General features: G+C 49.8%; 1 protein-coding gene across 1 annotated transcript in view; it reads right to left on the bottom strand.

The window, feature by feature from the left end:
• Nucleotides 1–623: 623 nt before the first annotated feature.
• LOC125744354 (IQ motif and SEC7 domain-containing protein 2-like) overlaps nt 624–19,753 on the bottom strand; it is a 73,347-nt gene continuing 54,217 nt past the window's right edge. Inside the window, 14 exon segments of the mRNA XM_049016067.1 lie at nt 624–4,749; nt 4,752–5,820; nt 6,960–7,009; nt 8,371–8,580; nt 8,782–8,943; nt 9,495–9,594; nt 9,766–9,891; nt 10,843–10,982; nt 11,290–11,456; nt 12,934–13,056; nt 13,381–13,542; nt 13,685–14,751; nt 15,263–15,601; nt 15,726–16,011. Coding sequence (XP_048872024.1) covers nt 4,373–4,749; nt 4,752–5,820; nt 6,960–7,009; nt 8,371–8,580; nt 8,782–8,943; nt 9,495–9,594; nt 9,766–9,891; nt 10,843–10,982; nt 11,290–11,456; nt 12,934–13,056; nt 13,381–13,542; nt 13,685–14,751; nt 15,263–15,601; nt 15,726–16,011 — 4,378 coding nt within the window. The 3' untranslated portion in view covers nt 624–4,372.

The following is a 19,753-nucleotide window of genomic DNA, read 5'->3' as shown; positions in this document are numbered from 1 at the left end:
ATTAGTACGCGCACCCAGCGCGGTACATGGAGCCGCGTTTTCATTGGTTTATAAAACACTAAGTGGCATTTTCATTGGTCCATGGTACGTAAGGGGCGGGTTTATCGAAATACATTTACTTACCTGCATGTTTTGCCGTAGGTGAATGACGTCTTGGGTTTTGATCTATTTACACTGGAAAAGGCGTTGTGTTCGTTACCTTAAAGCTGAAGCAGTAGCGCAGTCAAATGTAGCCCGCAGACACGCAGCTGATGGGGGGGGGAGGGGGGGACTGCAACGCCAGTTACGGGAGAAAGGCGACTTTACTACTTCAGCAAGTGGAAGGTTAACCGGATAGTGCGTAGAAAATCGGGAATATATCGAAAAACAACCCTGACGACACAGTTTGGTCCCGAAATATTTAAAAGACATTTTTTTCTTTACATTTTACAGTTAATATGAAGGCTTATATGGAGTATTGTGGTAAAGTATTATGTTGTGATTTGTGCTGTCATGCTGTAGTAAGAAATATACACAACTTGTTCCGTCCTGCTCATCAGTTCTACTACAATTAACAAGTAAACAGTATAAGTCAAGTAATTCGTAAATCTACTTTAAAAAGAAAGACTAAGGAACTCACGACGTTTTCCACAGCAAGAACGTTTTATAGTATTAGAAGCAATAAATATTCACATGTAATTTCTCTGTATTTCTTCAGTTAAAACCTCATATATATACAAATAAAATTCCATATATATTTCTGGTCTGTTTAAAATAATATTAAGACCTCTGACACACACGTACTAATACTTTACAGTGACATTTTTCCCTCATTCCCAACCCAGATAAAAACAATATTAATTCTGCCAAATCCCCTGAATTACAGAAACATGGTACAATCCATTCCATAGTCAATGTTGATTATTTATATAAGATAATATGTACATTCAGGTCTGTACAGCTTCATTCAGTAAGTGCAGATACACATGCAACATGAATCACAATGGGAAGACACTGGCAGTTCTGACTGGAGTCAGTGATAGCCAATACACAAAGCCAAAGACATCAACAGAGGTTCTCTTCTCTCTCTTTCCCATATTCCCTATAAGTCAGCGCTGTGTTCCAGGCTCCCCTTCCTCATTGGTCATGTCTGTTGGGCTTGTTTCATTATTCAGCTTTCATTCGAGGAGACGCGCAATCCTCGGTACAGGAGGGCTCAAATTTTTATAAAAAAGAGAGAAAAGAGAGCAAATGCAGTATCTTTGATGCATAAGAGTAAACAAGAGAGGTTAGGCTGTCTGTTAATCGATGGGTACCCCAGCCGACATTAATGCCGATAATGTTGTACAGCTCAGTCAATTCCGAAGCAGCACGAACAAGCACGTTACAGTGCAGTAGAGCTCCATCAGCCAATAGGTGCATCTTTCAGCCGCTCCCTTCTGTTAACATGATATAGTACGTAGTAGAATACAGCCAAGTCCAAGGCAGCGTGAAGCACACTTAAGCTGAGAAAGAGGTGGTACTGGGGAAACGGGGACAGAAGAAGAGGCCAGGGTGGTGGCAAGAGGAATGGGGCTCAACAGTGTACTCACTGTGCGCAAAGCTACAAAAATGTATCCAAAAGCGGCACCTTAGCACTGTGATGCAGTTAAAATAAACAATGTTGATTTGCAGTTTCTGTGTATGCGCAAAGTGACATGCTATATTTTTCCATGAATATATGCACCTGTAGATACAGTATCCTCTGCAATAAGTGTGTAATTTAATATAACAATATAGGTCAGATGTCACGGCGAGTTTTTTTTTATGATGCAACTGAAATAAATCAAATGGTTGCTCCTATAAATTTAGCGTATCGGACGCGCGCAAACACACAAGCATATCGTGTGACTCCTTTAGAAGACAATATAAAAATTATAGAAAAACTGCTCTGCTAGAAACAATAATATCAATAGCAGTTACACCATTAACAACAATTTCAACAATATTAGTAATAAGTGACATTATAATAACTCAACCTCAAACACACACAGCATCAGGCTCTCCTGTACAATCAAAGTCTGAGAGGGATTTCCATAGCTAGAGTATTTATAACATATTTTTCTTGCTCGTTCATCATAGGACTGCAATTGTTAGTAAAAATTAGTATTTCTACAAAGAGCATATTCATAATAGGAATGATCAATTTAACACTGATACCAGCAAAAATAGACTAAAGTTTGCAAATAAAAATTAGTAATAACAGTAATGTAAAAATACTTGAAGGGAAATGCATATAAATCCCAACAGACTGAGCAAATCGTCTCCCTTCTGTCTGTCCATTGGTCTCTCTGCTCTCTGCTTTACCTCAGTCACAATGGCAGCACCTATCAGCTTATTTGGGTCTTTTAAATGCCACAATTATCATGTTATGGAATGTTACTGATACATACTTCTATGCATGTTAAACATTCTTTTGGTATGGGAAAAAATGGTGGTCTAGTAACTCTGATAAAACTAAGTAACAAACCCATTACAGAGCTTATTCAGATCTAGTTGTTTTAGAAGTGGCTTCTTCACACATGGATGGATATGCGAGGAATTACAAATCTGAATACGAAGTATGTAAACTCTAATTGAAACATCTGCAGGGCTCCACTTTGGTTCAGAACTACTTTGCTGGCTTATTCCAAGAAGGAGAAGAAAAAAAGAACATATTAAAAGTATTATGGCTATTCACTGACTAACTAAAAAATAAAAGTAAAAAACCTAAATGGTTCAGATTGTCCTTTTCCCTGCAAGTTTTAAATAATCTCTCCAAAAAATCGCCACAAGTTGCTGCAGACACCCATATGTCCAGGATAACAGATAAAATAGAATGAAAATGGAATGACATTGATCTGTCTACACACTTTTTGTCTATACAGTAGATCAAATAGGGTTTACCCACCATCTCCACCATCCAGAATAGTAGTTAGTTTTGGAATGTACAAATAGGATGGTAAAGTTAAACACCTTTAAGTTTCACTTAGACTGCATTATAGTTTACAGATGACAAATCCACCAATTTCAAATAGAAAAATAGAAACATGAGGATACGTTTACCAGCGAATGAGTACAGCGAATGAGTCCTCTGTTTTTTCAGATGCAGAGATCTAAGGAGGCAGGAAGGTAATTGGCGTTGATTCAGCATGGGGGAATGATTTTAAGCTAGCAGGACTTGCCACGGACCAGTCAGAGCTCCAAAGAAACTACCTTTAGCTGCCTGTTTGCTGTGACCTGCAGTATCTTTTTTTTTTTCTTTTTAAAAAAAAAAGCCATCGATTCGACAGGGAGTGTTTCAGAGGAGAGCAAATTCTGCCCCACAGGCTGCTGGAATTGTCCAAAATGGCATTCCATACTGGGATGGATAATGGATAAAAATGGTATATACATATAAAAAAAAAAAAAACTGTTGAAATGTTATGAAAATGTATGTTGACTTTAAACAAGAACACTTTCTGGATGCTGGTTTGGCTGGATCATCACTGATGATGAGCCAAATCGCGAAGGCATCACTGAATAATGTTTCCAGTCATATTGCCTAGTTCCGTCTGAAACCCTTCAGGTTAAACTGTATAAATTTGTCCATCTGGCAGCTGTCTGAAGTAGTCAGCAGCCTGTCCAGGCTGTACCCATCCAAAGAGTCACTGGACCTCGGGCTTTTTGTTTGCCGCTGTTCATATTGTATCTAATGGGTGAATACAGCAGCACACAGACTGGCTAAATCCGTCACTGTTTGACCTTCTGCCCATGAGTGCATATATATACAGGACTGCAGGCACATGCTTCTGCTATCCTAAATAACAGCATCAGTGTGTGCGTGCCGACTCAACGCCCAGCTGTCCTACTGTATCGATCATCCCCGCATCGCTCCACTGAAACCTGAGCACCTGTATAGCGTCTTCCTTTATCTTCTGTTATCTTGTCACTTAGCTTACTTTCTCAGTCCTTCCACTTTCTTTCAGCTGAGCTTAATCAGAGAAACAAAGGCATCTGTTCATTCTCTGACAGATATGAAATTCCTCCACCAAGTCGCTGTGAAATGGATCAAAATGGAACCGTAACGCTGTCAATCCCTGACTATAAGTTTGGCAACCCAATTAGTGAATCCTGTGTTTGGCAGCTGCATGCAGTTCGTGTAACTTCTGTTAAATCAGGAAACAGAAGCCCTTTGTTTGCGAAGCACAAATATTCACTTCCGAAAAGCAACCTGCCTCTCCCTGTCTGCCCCTGCCGTCGCCTCAAACGCATAGCCGTCCTTGCTGGACTCCCAGTAAATGTCAGGTTTGGGGAATGTGGAAGAGGCGGCGCGCATGAGCGTCAGTGCCAGGCCCTTTCCGCAGCACACGCATCTTGCTCGCTCGCTCGCTCGCTACACGCGCGGGAAGCGGATATGAAAGTAGCAGAGGCGGAGCAGGCTACGCTTTTTGCGGCGGCCGGCCCTCCGACGTCGCCTCCGACTCTGCCTCCTGCGGACCCGGCTCGCCTCCGCCGGCCTCGACCACGGCACCCCCCGGGCCCCCCTGGTCCTGCGGCCCCAGCCTTGCGCCCCTCTCAAACCACAGTACTGATACGGTTGATAGGCTTGGACTTGGAGCTGCCTGCCGTGCCGGTGCCGCCGCTCACGGCCCCTCCGGCGTGGCCGACCTGCTGGCCCGATTGTTGCGGCTGCCCGGGGTGCTGAGGGGGGTGAGGGGAGAGAGGCGTAAGTGGGGTAAGGGGGGATGAAGGGGGGGGTAAAGGGGAGTGTGGTGGGGGAGGGGGGATTGAGGAGAGTGGAGGGTACTGGGGCAGATACTGGGCGCCCTGGGGCAGGTGGCGGGCGGTGATGGGGCCGGGCGGAGGCGGAGGCGGAGTGGCGAACACGAAGTGAGGCTGATGCCCGGGGTGGCCGGTAGATGGGTGGGGGCTGTGGGCGAGGCCTGGGTGTGTGTGCGTGTGCGTGTGCGAGAGAGGGAGCATGTGAGCATGGGGGTGGGAGTGAGTGAGCGTGAGGGGCAGCTTGCCTGGCCCGGCGCCCCCCCGGACAGAGTGTGTGGGCTGCACGTGATACAGCGGGTACGGGGAGATTGGCGAGTGTGGGGATGGGGGCGGCACGCAGCCCACGGCCATGCCCATGTTGGCATAGCGGCCTGGCAGGCCATGCTGGGGCATGGGGCCGAGCTGCGAGAGCTGCTGTAGCTGGGCGTGGGAGGCTGCGGGCGGTGGGCGGCGGGGCAGGGAGCCTCTCTGCAGGGTGTGCAGGGCTGAGACCTGGCCGGTGGACGTCTGCCCAGGTGGCGGGATGGTCTGCACGTGGTAGCGATGATGGTGGTGGTATGGGGGGGGCGGCTGCCCCCCAGCGCCGCCGCTGTGGCAGTACTGTGCATGTAGGGCTTGGATCTTCGAGGGCCCGCCCACCTCGGACTGGCTTAGAGAAGAAGGGGAGTGTGGTGGGGGGCCGCCGCTGGTGGGGGGGGGCACGGGCGCTGGGTAATGTGGTCCCGGGGGGATAATGGGCCCCGGGGGGATAATGGGCCCCGGGGCCTTGGATCGCTTGCTGCCAAACAGGGAGCCGAGGAAGGAGCCGGAGCTGCTCCCCCCGCTGCCACTCCCCAGCCCTCCTCTCTCGCTGCTGCTGGACACTCCTCCACCTCCACTCACTCCCGTTGTCCCAGCAGCGGTATGTTGTTGCCCCGGCCCACCCCCCACCCCCACTCCGGGGCTCAGGATGGGGCGGTGAGGCCGGTAATCTTCCAGGCCATAGCAGCTGGGTACCACGCCTGCCATGCCTGCCATGGGGAGGCGCTGATGTGGTCGAGGGCTGCTAATGATGGAACCCTTCGACGTAGGACAGGGTGGGGGGGGGGGGGGGGGTTGGAGGCAAGAGCAAGGCGACAGGTTGGAGGTACAGAGGAACAGAGGAAAGGAAGGGGGGAAATAAGAAGGTTAATGAGAACGTGGACTCTTACTGCTTATACAACATGCCAATGAGGTAAGTCAGATAAACAGCAACGACAGTGACAGCATGCCAGTGAACAAAACGAATGAAAACACAAATGAGGAAAGGTTGTGGGTTCAAATCCTAGGGAGCTCATGTAAATTGTAACCCTTCCCTCCACTGTAAGTTGCTTTGGATAAGAACGCCCATGAAATGAATGAGCATTCAGTCATGCTCTGTTAGCAGCTGCTCTGCAGCCCTGAGAACCCAATAAAGAGACAGTGCCCCTTGGCATTATGTGCTTCTCAGACTCATAGCCCCACGTTCATTCCTGCAGTAAGGAAACGCCATCTTATCGATATGTTTCATGCTCGCAGACAGATGGACCAGATCTAAGGCACAGATTCTCCACTCTGCTTGCTTTCTGATTTCTCCATGAGAGTCAGTCCACCTTTTGCTGCTACTTAATGGTGAATTAGAGCAGTGTCTCTCAACCCAGTCCTCAGGGACCCCCAGACAGTCCACGTTTTTGCTCCCTCCCACCTCCCAGGGAGCTATGGACTGTCTGGCAAGGAGCTGCGAGGGAGTAAGAACACAGACCATCTGGGTGTCTCAGACCGGGTTAGATACACTGAATTAGAAGGTACCAGTACCAATGCAGAATGATTTTATATAACTATCCTTTTTCTAATCAACATCACGCAAACTGAGCATCACATATGTTAATATGTTCTCCGGTGAAGGTGGGGTGACTGGCCGTTTACAGGGAGTCTGCTCATTTTATACAGTGGAAACACAGAAACACGTCAGCAATGGAATTCCAGTGCAACATACCACAGTAAAACAGGATGGACAACATCCAGAAACAAATTCCAAAATGACAAGCAGGAACACGGACATGCAAAGTCACTCCAGTCCCTCGACAGTGATGGGGCATGCAGGACCACTGGGCACAAACAATAGATCCAGTCTCTGCCCAGTGGTTTTGCTGAAGGGGGTGTACAAGCACCCGTTGCTTTTTTAATGCACCCCCACTTACTTCAATGGTACTGTCCAGGGAACCCACGCTGTTCCTGCGACCGCGTTTCCCTGCACCCAACCAGGGAGAGTCAGGTTAGGAGCTGGTGTCCACTGTGATTGTGTGCTTGGTACCTGGCTTTACACACCTGTGTCACCTTACATTCAGGGGTCACTGCGGCACGTGCCCATGCGTTCACTGCAGCTTCACATTGACAGTGAAACTAAACAAGGCTTCCCACTGGGACTAAATCTGGTGAAGGGCCCGGTTTGTACACTCAAACCCAAAATGACCGTGCCTGTCTCTGTCAAGATGAAGATTCATTTCAGTTCTGGGATAAGCATCCATAGTTCTTTAAGAGAACTGCAGCTAAGGTTTGTAGTGAGTTAACAGGTTATCTTTAGTTATATTGGCTATAGATGCTCAAGAGTAAATGGGAAGTCATGGCATGTTATCATGGAAGTCATAATGATCATATTTGTCTGCAACTACAAAAACAACTGGACGGGTACTGGGTACTACAAACAAGGTTAAGGTACCGCCCCCCAAGCACTGCTGAATTAGCTGCCGTCACATATGGGTTAAATGCAGAGGGCACATTTCGTTGTTGTGCACTGTGTGCTGTGGTGTGTCAACAATGAGCACTGATCACTAAATTCTAAATATTACTGTCAGTCCTTAACTAAAAATTTGGTAACCCAATAGTTAATGCTGTGTTTGTAACTAAAGTGTCTCACTTAACAATTATGAGAACTCATTGTTTAATACAGTGACATAAGTCATTTTCATCTATTTAGGAACTGTACAAAAAGATATGCAGACAAAGGTGAATGTTGAATTTGTACTCATTGTAGTTCTCTTACCATACAGCAGATGGAGCCAAAGAAGAGGCCAATCCCCAATTCAGAGGAGCAGTTGGAATTCCATGCTATGTCTAAAATGTCTATGACTATGTCTAAAATGTCCATGGCTCAGGAAGTAAAAGTAATTTTGCATCTGACTGTGCACCAAAGAATGATTCAGTTATTTTGAATAATGCTAGATGTCTACAAAACAAACTTTGTGAAAAGGTCTGAACCCATCCAATGGGGTCCTTAGATACTAAACCACAATAATAACAGGGTATCAAGCACTGAGCCTTAGTTACTGGAAGGCGGATTTGAAGAAACCTTTCGACACCTTTTATGAGCATTTTTTTGTCTTTTCAGCTGTGCAGTGAGGTTCAGCCAATCCACTCACTGCCTTACAGTGCTCATTCTCAGGCACAGCCGCTTATTAAGGAACATGAGATGCCACTGCATTTAAGCCCAGGCCCAGCAGCGGGCGTACTGCCTGGCCTTCTGCCTTGAGGGTTTCTTTTAGGAAACAGTCAGCTCAGGTTCATGGGATGGGGTTTGAGGAGGTCGGTCATCATATACATTCTGAGCCTCACCTGTCTCAGAAAGGTCCCTCAGTGAAGAGCTGAGCGCAGTCCGCTTCAGTCCCTCGCCGGCTGCATAGCTGTCATCTAGGCTAGGCCTTCCCAGCGTGCCGTTCACAGCCTCGCTCTTCACGCTGCCCCCTACGCTGGTGCCACCCCCGCCGACCCCCCCTCCACCCAGCAGACTGGGCCGCATCACCCCTTTCTGCTTCTCCAGCTCCGCTGTGGAAAGGTGGGGGAGTAGCAAGCATTAGCTTATGGCTGATGGGACTGCACCACCCTCAGGGCCCAGCCGAAGGTGGAGCTGGGGGTGCTGTTTGATATTTTGGACTCCCCACCCAGACCCATCCAATTACATTCCAAATTTAAGGGCCCCTGTCACTCCCCCCCCCCCTTTATGAGGCCCCTGGGAAGGACACTCACACTCCACCCTGTACTTCTCCATGTCCTGCACCTCGGCGATGCTCTCGCGCAGGTCGCTGGTGAAGCGCGTGCGGTCCTGCTGGCTGGGAGCCGTGAACACGATTAGAACCTTCCTCTCCCCTCCCGGGATGGCCGACGTCAGCCGGATGCCGTGGGGGTAGTCTGCAGCACGGGCGATACACATACCTCTGTGCCGTTTCATAACAAGCCTGTGTGGGCCACGCTTACCTCTGACGAGGTCATTATAGCAAACAAAGCAAACTCAGAGCCTTCAAGAGCTTGTACAACATACTCAGCCCTCCTGTTATCCAAGACTCGTTTAACATTTTCGAAGGGTGTCCTTATATTATATTTGTAGCACTTCGCATAAATTAATCTAAACACAGAAAAGTTTTTTCATGTGATCTCTTTGGACTCTGCTGGCAAAATCAGACTGGGGTGTTTCTCGGTACCAAGAATGCAAAGATCGTACTTGTGGTGCTGGCAGGAATGGTCTTATTAACTTGCCTTACCGAACGAACTTGGGAAGAAATGAATCATGGGATTTTGAATCATCTGAGTTTCCATTATTTCTTATGGGAAAATTGATATACGAGTGCTTTGGATTACAAGCACGTTTCCGGAACGAATTATGCTTGCAAACCAAGGTACCACTGTATACAAGAACACAAGTATGGTCAAAGACGACTTTGGCTGCAAAGATGGAGTCTTACAGGAGTTTTGGAACAGGTGGACCTGCATCTCCACTAGAGGGAAAGACTGCCTGAAGCTGTACGTGACTGACGTCTTCTTCTTTTGGAAGATCTTCGTCACCTGAAAATATCAAGGGACATGAGAAGATGGCATAAACCGGTGAGACTCCTTCCGCATAGATGCCGGATCATTCCAGGATGGTTTCTGGGCATGTGCCTGGCACATGGTCCGGCCACACAAACAACACGCACACACACACACACACACACACACAGTGGCAGGTAGCCTCACCACCAGCAGGTCATTGAAGAGGAAGACCTCCCTCTGGTGGACACCGCTCCTTTGGGGTCGGTTGGGGTCAGGTACCTCATACAGCTGGCAGCAGCACACTAGCCTGCGGTGGGGCAGCGACAGCACCTGCATGCGCCATGCGCCATGCGGGGGAAGAGGGTGAGGCACGGCACGGGGAAGAGCATCAGCAGCGGGCTGCAGCTCCGTTTTCGGCCGTCACCGTGACAGCAGCATGGCTTATTGCTGTTTCTCCCCGCAAGCTGCTCAACATCAGCTTTCCATTTCCAAACTCACGCACGATCCTCGAGTTCACTCCCGAAATCAGACTTGCCATATTTTATTCCAGTAGCTAAGAGATCATTTCAGTTCAAAGACTGAGCATTTTTTTTCACTTTGTTTCACAAAACCACTCTCTGAAACAAATTCAAATGCTATTCAATCGACCGATTACATATTTGGCACTGCCCATGTGAGAGTTTACAGGCGCTGTTGAGTTGTAAATTAACATTTTGAGCCCTGTCTGGATCTGCCAAAACAATTTTCACTGTCTGTGAAAAATCATTATCATTCAGGCATGTATGACAGGGGCAGCGTAAAGCTGCTATCTACCATTTCATTGCAGGTGATACTTTTAGCATAGTTAACCCAAAACAGAGAAACGGGGCTCGTTGCTGGCCAATCAAAAATGTAGTTAATATACATCCATGCTTGCATGCCATATTCATAGTTGTGTATACAAAAAGGTCCCATGCGAAAGTACAACAGATGTGTCCCTGGTAGGGATTTAGATAGCAGTTTTCCAGTAATTTCTGTGCTGTAACTTGCTGACAGTATAATGCCTGCTATTTTAGTAAAAAATAATTAAGCATCAAAACTTCTTAATGGGGGAATCGTAAAAAGGCCCGGTGTGTAAAAGAAACACTGTTAGACTGTAAATCTGCACATCCTCAGCGAGATGCCGAAGGCAAGCGCAGGAAGGCTTGCTGTATGTCGAAGCACATTATTTCCATCTGTTGTTCCTCTTTATCTATGGAATAGCTGTCAAAGCTCGATGGGTAGATAGAAGGCAGAACCTACGGGCTTCTTCCCCACGATGACTCTCTCCACGGCTTGCACTTGGGACACGTGGTCGTCATTGGTCCTCAGCTCCCACTTCTGGATGCGTTGGTAGATGCCTACCAGCATGTCTCTGGGGATGTCCTGACCGTTGTCCACCCCTGTGAAACAAAGAAGGAAAGAGGGGGATTGAAGGTATGGACTGAGAGAGGGAGAGAAAGAGAGAGAATGAGGAAAGGGAAGGGGATAAAGGGGAATAGTGGGAATGCAGATGAAAGTAACAGCCAGCAGGTGGCAGCGATGAGATGAAAGCCCCAGATGAAAGGCAAAACACTGCATTGTGAGAGAGATGGGGGGCCAGTGCCACCATGGGGTGGGCAGAAGGACATGGAAGAGGGACAGAGGCATGGCGAGGGCATGCGGTGTGTAAAGAACAGCAAGTGAGAGACACATGAGTGGAGAGAAGACCTCGTAGGTTCTTTATAAAATCCTCCAGCTTCATTTTCCTCTCGGGTTTGACGTTGGGGCTGTACATGTCGGTGTTGAGGAGGATGATGGCAAAGGCCAGGATGAAGATGGTGTCCGGGTTCTGGAACTGGCGGACCAGCCCCGGGTTACAGACACAGTACCTCTGACTGGGGGGTGGCAGAGAAGAGAAGAGGAGCATGTGAGGCGTAAGGCAGGTCAAAGGAAATCTGAGGCAGACATGAAACAGCTTCAGATGCTGAAAAAGAGCAGCATTGTCAAAGAACGACTCCTGTTAAACACCTATGAATGTTACACCACCAGCCTGAAAGCAGGAAAGATCCCCTGGTTAAATGTAATTAGGCAAAGCACCAGAAAAAGTAGGTGTAGCTCAAAAATGCAGCTCTGGAAAAAAAATGAGACCACTATATATTGTATTATATTTATAAGACAAGCATTTTTAAATCCTGGTTTAATCATGGTAGAAGGCTGCACGGCGGGGCAGGCTGATTCCAGCAGTACACAAGGACAAGGTGAAGCAGGAGATACTGGGAACGGCCAGAAACCAGCCAGTTATAGGGCAGAAGCAACTTTCTAATGCCACTGATGACTGTTAATCATCTGGCAGTGACTCGTAAATCGGGGGATGACCTCAAGTGACCTTCAAAAAGAATGGGAATCAGTCAGTGTAGGTGTGAAGTGCACTGCTAGGACAGGTTCATAACGGGCTCTTAGAAGCAGGACTGAAGATACATAAAGCAAGGAAGAAGCCCTTCATTCGAGAAGCAGGGAAGAGCCAGGCTGGAGTTTACAAAAAATGTGCATTTTACACAGGCGCATACCCATAAATTGAGAAATGAGAAATTTTGCTGTGGTCTCAATTTTTTTCAGAACTGCATCTCTTTATTTAATTAAAATCCACTGATGTATGTCAAAATAATAAAACATATGTTAATATCGTACTTTTAGGGGTGGAACCATAACTTGGCATTAACGTAATCATTTTGTCAACACAACAGAGAACATTAGGTTATCAGAGAGAATGCGTTTGTCTATCGACCAAAGAGAACAGCAACATTGCCAATAGATCAGGGAGAAGAGCAGCCTTGTCTACAGATCAAGGAAAAGGACAGGTTTTCCATAGTTTATTCACTGTGCACACGGAGTGTGTACAGAGTGTCTGGCAACACTGTTCAATGTCAGTATGGCTGCAGTGTTAATGAACAATATTGTAAAAGACATTTTATGTATCATGTGTAAACTGGACACAATGCACGATGTGTGTGCCGAAACGAACAGCTAATGAAAGTTAAAAACCCTTGTGACTGTGCACCTAAACTCGGTTCTGCATCATGGGCATGTTTAAGGTACTGAGCCTGCAGGGAGAGGCACGGATTACCCAGAGTACCCTGCTGTTTTGGCTTTCAAATACATTTAATTCATACGGCTTAAAAAGCTCACGTGAGATAACCCTTTGGGATTTACACTATATTTAGACTTCAGCACACAATTGTGAATAATGGCTGTAACATACAGAAAAGGGCGTAGGGCTGTAGGTAAGAATAGCTCAGGACCCCCTAGGGACTCTCAGAATAGGAATGTGAGGCATCCATCCCCAGGAACACACAAAACACGTATCTCTGGTACCTGAAAGCTTCCACGAGGCGTTCCACCTTCTGGGCCTCTCCCTGAACCTTGATCTGGGCCTGGAACTTCCTCAGAGCATCGTCCAGGTCCATCCCTGAGAAGTCCATCTCATCCAACACGCAGCTGAGGCGCAAGGGAACCAACAGCGAGAGGTAAAGGCACTGCTTCTCTACCCACATCTCCCGAGGCCTCGAAGCGGCTGTTCTATGGTTAACACTGCCATATCGCTCTTCGGTAAGAAATCGCCACATGGCCACTGGATGAAGAAACTCAACACCCACCACCCATTTGAAGACCATTCACCAGTGCTTTGGTCTGCATGGTAGAGCTCACACAGAGTAGTGGCTACCATCTAATAAGGAGTCTGTTCTGAACCTTTTGGCAGCATTCTTCTCCCTGTTGACTATAGCCTTTCATTTTTGCTTCTCTCTCGCCCATTTTACTCACTCCAACACATCTTTGTTGAACTGCTTCTGTCTGTTACCCAGGAACTCCCCGATCATCTGCCGGCTCAGCCCCTTCCTCTCGAGGATGAAGCGGGCAATGCCAACTGGAGTATCTGACACAAAGCCTCTCTCTATCAGGTACTGAATGCCCTTCTCCGGCTTCCTGTACCGAGACAAGTAGGATTGTAGAACATTGCAAGACCACAAAAAGACAGGTAACAGAACCTCTTAGCAGAGTTTCAAGAAAAATGGGAGCAAAACAGTAAGTTTGGGACTCTCGTCCTCCATCCGTCGCCCTTGCTCACTTGTTAAAGAGGTTGAGGCCGATGCGGTACTGCCTCCGCTGCACCACGTCATTGTTGAAGGCCGGCGAGTCCCAGCTGTGGCGGCTCTCTCGCTGGTAGGTCTGCTTGCCCAGTGGGGGCAGAGGCTCCCTCAGGCTGTCGCGGGACGACGAGCCCGAGCTGCAATTGATGGTCTCATTGGAGTTTGTGGTGGAGTTGAGCGAGTCATTGTCGCCATCCGAGCAGCACGGCTGCTCCAGGCTGCTGGGGGCCATGGGAGCGGAGGAAGAGGAGGACAGGGGAGTGGTGGGGGGCTGCTGTTGGGGAGAGGCGGAGGAGGGTGGTGTGTCGGGGTACTGGTGGTGGTGTAGCGGGTGGTGGTGGTGATGGTGGTGGTGGTGATGGTGGGTGGCGACGTGATGGGGCAGTTGGGCAGGGAGGACAGTGGGATGAGGCCTGACCGGGGTACGGGTTTGGCCTTGGGCGGTGGAGACGGTGCGGGTGTTGGGGCTGTGCTTGAGGGTGCCCTGGGGTGAGCCTGCCCCCCCGCCCGGCTCCTGTTCATAGATGAGCTGCCGGCTGAGGGAGCCGCGGTCAGAGCGGTCGCTCATGTCCACTGAGCTGTCGCTGGGCGGCTCGATGGTCAGCAGGGGCAGGTGGGCCCCCCGCAGCCGGTAGTCGCGGCACTCCGTGCAGGGGGTGCTACGGCGACTGTTGCTGCTACCGCCGCCCTCGGTGTCGCGGCTGTCCTCGCGCCCCCCAACCCCACCCCCCATGCCCCAGAACTCAGTGTCCGTGCTACTGGGAGCCCTATCGAGCGAGAGCGGCGACGACGGCAGCCCGTCGTCCATGTAGAGCGTGACGTCACTGTAGGACGTAGCCGTGCTGTCCTCGTGCATGCTCAGGCCCCCGCCGCCGCCCCGGTCCCGCTCCCCGTGTCCCCGGCGAGACAAGGGGTTGCTGCTGTTGCTCCACACGCACTCCCCGAAATCGTCACCCTCCACTCCTTCCCTGCTGCCCTCCTGTGAGTCCTCTCGTCCCGACTGGCACGTCAGCGCGTCGTCGATGGAGTCTGCCAGGGACTTCACCTGAAGGGCAGATGGAGACGAATCAGCCTCGCGTGAGGGAGCGGAGGCGGAGCAGACCAGCTTGGAGACGTATCCCACATATCTCCTCGCGCCCAGAACAAAGTGAAGAGCCACTGTGGCAAATTACAGTAAGAGGGAGTAATTGGTGTCGCTGATATCGTCATCGGTCACACTCATGCGACAGCCCTGTAGGGGGCCTGACGAGTAGGCAGGAGCTCCAAGTGTGGCTCCTCATGGTACGTTAAGGGGCCAGCTAAGGGACTGTTATAGAGAGAAGTGACACTGGAGCCTGGATCCTGTAAAGGCATCCCTGCAGGTTCAAGAGATCTGGGAAGCCTGGTTACCGGAATTGAAATGGAGCCATTTCATGATGGAGACTCTGAACTTAGGCCCTGTTTAATGGCCCAGAGTTTGGCATGAGCATGAAGAGCTGGGCTACAGTGGTGAGCAGATAGGTGTTCATGCCTTGGGTTCAGTGCCACCTGGGGCAGAGGGCTTCCCGCAGCCTCACCTGCTTGGAGAAGGAGTCCTCCAAGTGAGTGTACTCAGGCCGGTCAGCAGAACCACGGGGCGGGGAGCCGCCGGCCATGTCAGGGGCTCCGGCCTGGGTGAGTGGGCGGCCGCCAGCACCGGCATAGCGCTGCTGTGCCTGGGGCTGCCGCTCATCAAAGGAGTACTGCAGGCGCATGTTGGAGAGGACAATGCGGCGCGTCATGCGGCTCTCTGAGGCCGAGCTGCGCAGCCGCTCAAAGTTCTTGTTCATGCGGTACTGGCGGAAGGCCGTCTGGATGGTGCGCGCGGCCCGCCGACTCAGGAAGTAACCGCCGTACTTCCTCTCCAGCATCTCCACCTGTGGGAAAAGATGGCGTCAGCATTACGCATGCAGAGACAGCACCCGTGCACACAAGTGCACCCTCCTTCTGCCTGCCATCCTAGGGCGGTAATTGCAGACATTTTGCCCCCCCAAAACACACCTTCTTGTCCTGGAGGTCCGTAGAGAGCTCATAACTGTCAGAAAGCGCCTTGCACCTCTTGTTCTCCTCTTCCTCCTGTTTGCGGAGAGCCAGGCTGGCAGGCTGGTGCCGGCTCCGCTGTGCCCAGGCCAGACTAGCAGGGCTCGGCGGGGCGGCCGGTGGTCCCTGGGTACTGGGGAGCCCGCCACCGTCGCTGTATCGATCGGCACCACGCAGATACGGGGCCTGGCTGCACTGAGGGTCTGAGAAATTGCCCACTTCAGAGATCGGGGGGTCCCCTTCCACACTGGATAGAGAAAGAGGGGAATCATGGGAGTAGGCATGCCAACGAGGGGGTGGGGGGGGGGGGGACAGGAATCAGCAGTCGACGGGACAGAGGGGGTGGGGTGCAGGGCGAAGGCCTCTCTGCTTGTGCTGATGCTGAGGAGGCATGGACCACCTGACCAGCCAGCCGCTGCAGTCACAGCCAGGCGTATTTTTATCCCGCACAATTTTTGCAGAAACAGCTCCCTCCTCTTCCCAAGGGGGAGGGTGTGAAGGAAGATGAGGACAGGGTGGCGGGTTCCGCAGCGCTGCTCCTCGCCAGAGCCAGACGCCGTGGACAGTGACAGCTTTGCTGGACCAGGTCACATGCCGATGAGTCATCGGTGAAATCAGCACAGCCAGCAGGACGCGTGCAGTGGGACGCGTGCAATAATCCGTCTCGGCCGCATTCAGCTCGCCGCCACTGCGAAACCACAACGGCGGGTATGATGTGTCTCGGGATGTGACGGCCCCGCGCTCACTCTGCTAGGTTTCTGCTTCATGTTGTTTTATGGATTATATTTCCTTGCCTCCCCCCAGCTTCCTCTCTTTCTCTGTTGTTCATCTTCTTGCTTAATCTGTTCTGACGCCTACCCCTCCCTAAATGGTCTCCAGGTGGACAGTGAGGAAGGTGAGGCTACTATATGTCTTAGAGAGATGACGGGGGAGACAATGGGTAACATGCACACAAAAAACATTTCAGACAGAGGCACACAAATAGACACATACAGACACGCACTTCTGCCCTGGTGCACAAGCGGATAGGCAGACTCCACTCAGCCGCTTTACATCACGAGTTTACATCTTCGTCCGTACAGGGTGGATCACGTGACACGTGGCACCGCGCTGATGCCACAGCGGGACAAGCACGAGCGCATGACAATATGTTGTGGGCAGTGAGCCAAGCTCTGCATAATCCCTCTCTGCTTCACTGTGCTGCTTACTCTCAAACTCTTCATAATCCCTCTCTGCTTCACTGTGCTGCTTACTCTCAAACTCTTCATAATCCCTCTCTTCTTCACTGTGCTGCTTACTCTCAAGCTCTGCATAATCCCTCTCTGCTTCACTGTGCTGTTTACTCTCAAACTCTTCATAATCCCTCTCTGCTTCACTGTGCTGCTTACTCTCAAACTCTTCATAATCCCTCTCTTCTTCACTGTGCTGCTTACTCTCAAGCTCTGCATAATCCCTCTCTGCTTCACTGTGCTGCTTACTCTCAAGCTCTGCATAATCCCTCTCTTCGTCACTGTGCTGTTTACTCTCAAGCTCTGCACAATCCCTCTCTGCTTCACTGTGCTGTTTACTCTCAAGCTCTGCATAATCCCTCTCTGCTTCACTGTGCTGCTTACTCTCAAACTCTTCATAATCCCTCTCTGCTTCACTGTGCTGCTTACTCTCAAACTCTTCATAATCCCTCTCTTCTTCACTGTGCTGCTTACTCTCAAGCTCTGCACAATCCCTCTCTGCTTCACTGTGTTGTTTACTCTCAAGCTCTGCATAATCCCTCTCTGCTTCACTGTGCTGTTTACTCTCAAATTCTATATAATCTCTAGGTGCTTCACTGTGCTGTTTATACTCAGACTCGGAAGAAACCCTCTCTACTTCACTGTGCTGCTTACTATCATGCTCTGCATAATCCCTCTCTGCTTCACTATGCTGCTTGCTCTCAATCTCTGCATAATCCCTCTGTGCTTCACTGTGCCGCTTACTCTCAAGATCTGAACAATCACTGAATCTGCGCGTGTGAGTGTGGCACGATGTAAAGCAGCCTGTGCTTGGCCAGGTCACTCAGCCAACACCCCCCTCCCCATTAACATTATGGTACAAGGGTAATGCACTGTGGCGCAGTGCTATGCCCCCACAGGAAGCTGGAGGTGGAGGCCTGGAGACGATGCAGTGGCTGCTGGTGGGTGTGACAACCACCAACACACAGGGGACGACCATCAATACAACCAGGCCTTCCCGCTCCTCAACAGCTACACTGAGGAGCATTTTACATTGTTATAGTAATTATTATTATTATTATTATTAATATTAATCATATAAACAAAAAATGAAGCTGACAACAAGAGGAGCGGCAGTTTTTGCTGGAACAGCATGACCGGCACAGGATGTACAAAAACAACAGCTGGTATGCAAAGTATATTTAGGTAAAGAGCCACAGTCTCAGCAAGAACAAATGCAGATTCACAAACCAATACATGCACACACACACACACACACACACACACACACACACACACACACACTCACTCACACACACACACTCACACACACACACATGCGCACACACTCACGCACGTTCACAGCCCACCTTTTTATCATACAAGCAGACAATCTCACGGACACCACCCTTCTCCACAGAGGCTAAATGCCCTCCAGCCCAACTCCTGATTCCTTCTGCAGGACAACGTCGTGTAGAGGGGGGCAGGAGTGTGTGTGCAGGCCATGAGGAGCAGGGGGAGGGGGCAGCTCCGAGAGCACCTGGTCGGCCCTGCTGGGGGGTCCACGTGAAGGGACACCTCATCCATCAGGGACTGCCGGGGGAATGAGTGTCTCCTCAGGGCAGGAGTGGGGAAAGCAATCAAAACACAGGCAGAACAGAGGCTACAGCCAGCCAGGAAAACGTGGGCCCAAGTAAGCCCGGCTAGGCCCAGACCGGGCTGTGTGAAAGACTCAACACTGTCACTATGTCATTTAGCACGGAAATGATTCTTCCATTCTCCTGTTCCTCCCATTCTAGCTTGAACATGTCCTAAGAGGTCAGCTGCTTGTTTGAGTGCTATTGCCCATGTGCTTGTGTTTCCCCTCAAAGAGTTGGGGACAGATCGCTCTGGAGCATCATTTACAGATGTCCACCTAGATTTTAATAGGCCTCAGTGTCCCATCATCCTGCTCGGCTAAACTACATGCCGCACAAATCTGTAAGTAAAACGAGATGTGCAACACTCTGGGAGATCTCCGATAACCACGTGCTGCTTCACCGACAGTGCTCTCCCACGTAACCCCAGCTCCATCCTGTCACTGGACATTTACTCGTCCTCTCTGCTCCTCTTCTCCTGCCTTTCCCCATTCCTTTCCTCCAGTGTGATTTCCTGCAATTTCCGCAGGAAATTGCACTAATAGCACAGATAAGGACAGGAAGAAGAGTAAAAGAAGAAAACAGAGAGCAAGGCTGATGCAGAGATGAATAGCAGAGGGTAGCAGGGCGAGAGGCAGTGAGCACGGTAACTCCTGCTGCAGCATGTGAAAACAGCACAGACACACAGACTGATGTCGCAGTTTATGCCACAATGCCCCCCCCCCCTCCAAGTCTCAGCGTGATGTTTCGCTGCGTGATCCCCAGATTAGAGGATGTTAAAGTGGGTCACAAGTCGAAGCGTGTGCTAGTGCTGGGGGTGATCAGCAAGGACATGAGGGTCAGTGATTGATGTCAGTAATAAATCAGTGTAATTAACCGAATGGTTGTTTATTAAAAGGCTGGGACCTTGTCAGTCGAGCCGTCTGGCAGGAACATTGATTCACTGGAAGCTTTGGGCAGGGATAACAATACAAATAGAACTGAACAGCACTGGAGCTACATGCCGTTTTCTAATTCTAATAACAGCCTCTCATGTTTCTCTGTATTTAAGCTTCTGTCTTCATACCAGTAAGAAATAGATGAAAGCCTGATGGGAGATGACACTCAAACTAATGACGCAGCAAAAGCAAACCGCAGAACTCAT

This window comes from Brienomyrus brachyistius, chromosome 6 (genome assembly GCF_023856365.1).
Source record: "Brienomyrus brachyistius isolate T26 chromosome 6, BBRACH_0.4, whole genome shotgun sequence".
NCBI lineage: Eukaryota > Metazoa > Chordata > Actinopteri > Osteoglossiformes > Mormyridae > Brienomyrus > Brienomyrus brachyistius.
Note: the sequence above shows the minus strand (reverse complement) of the source record. Positions and strands in the feature narration are given on the sequence as shown.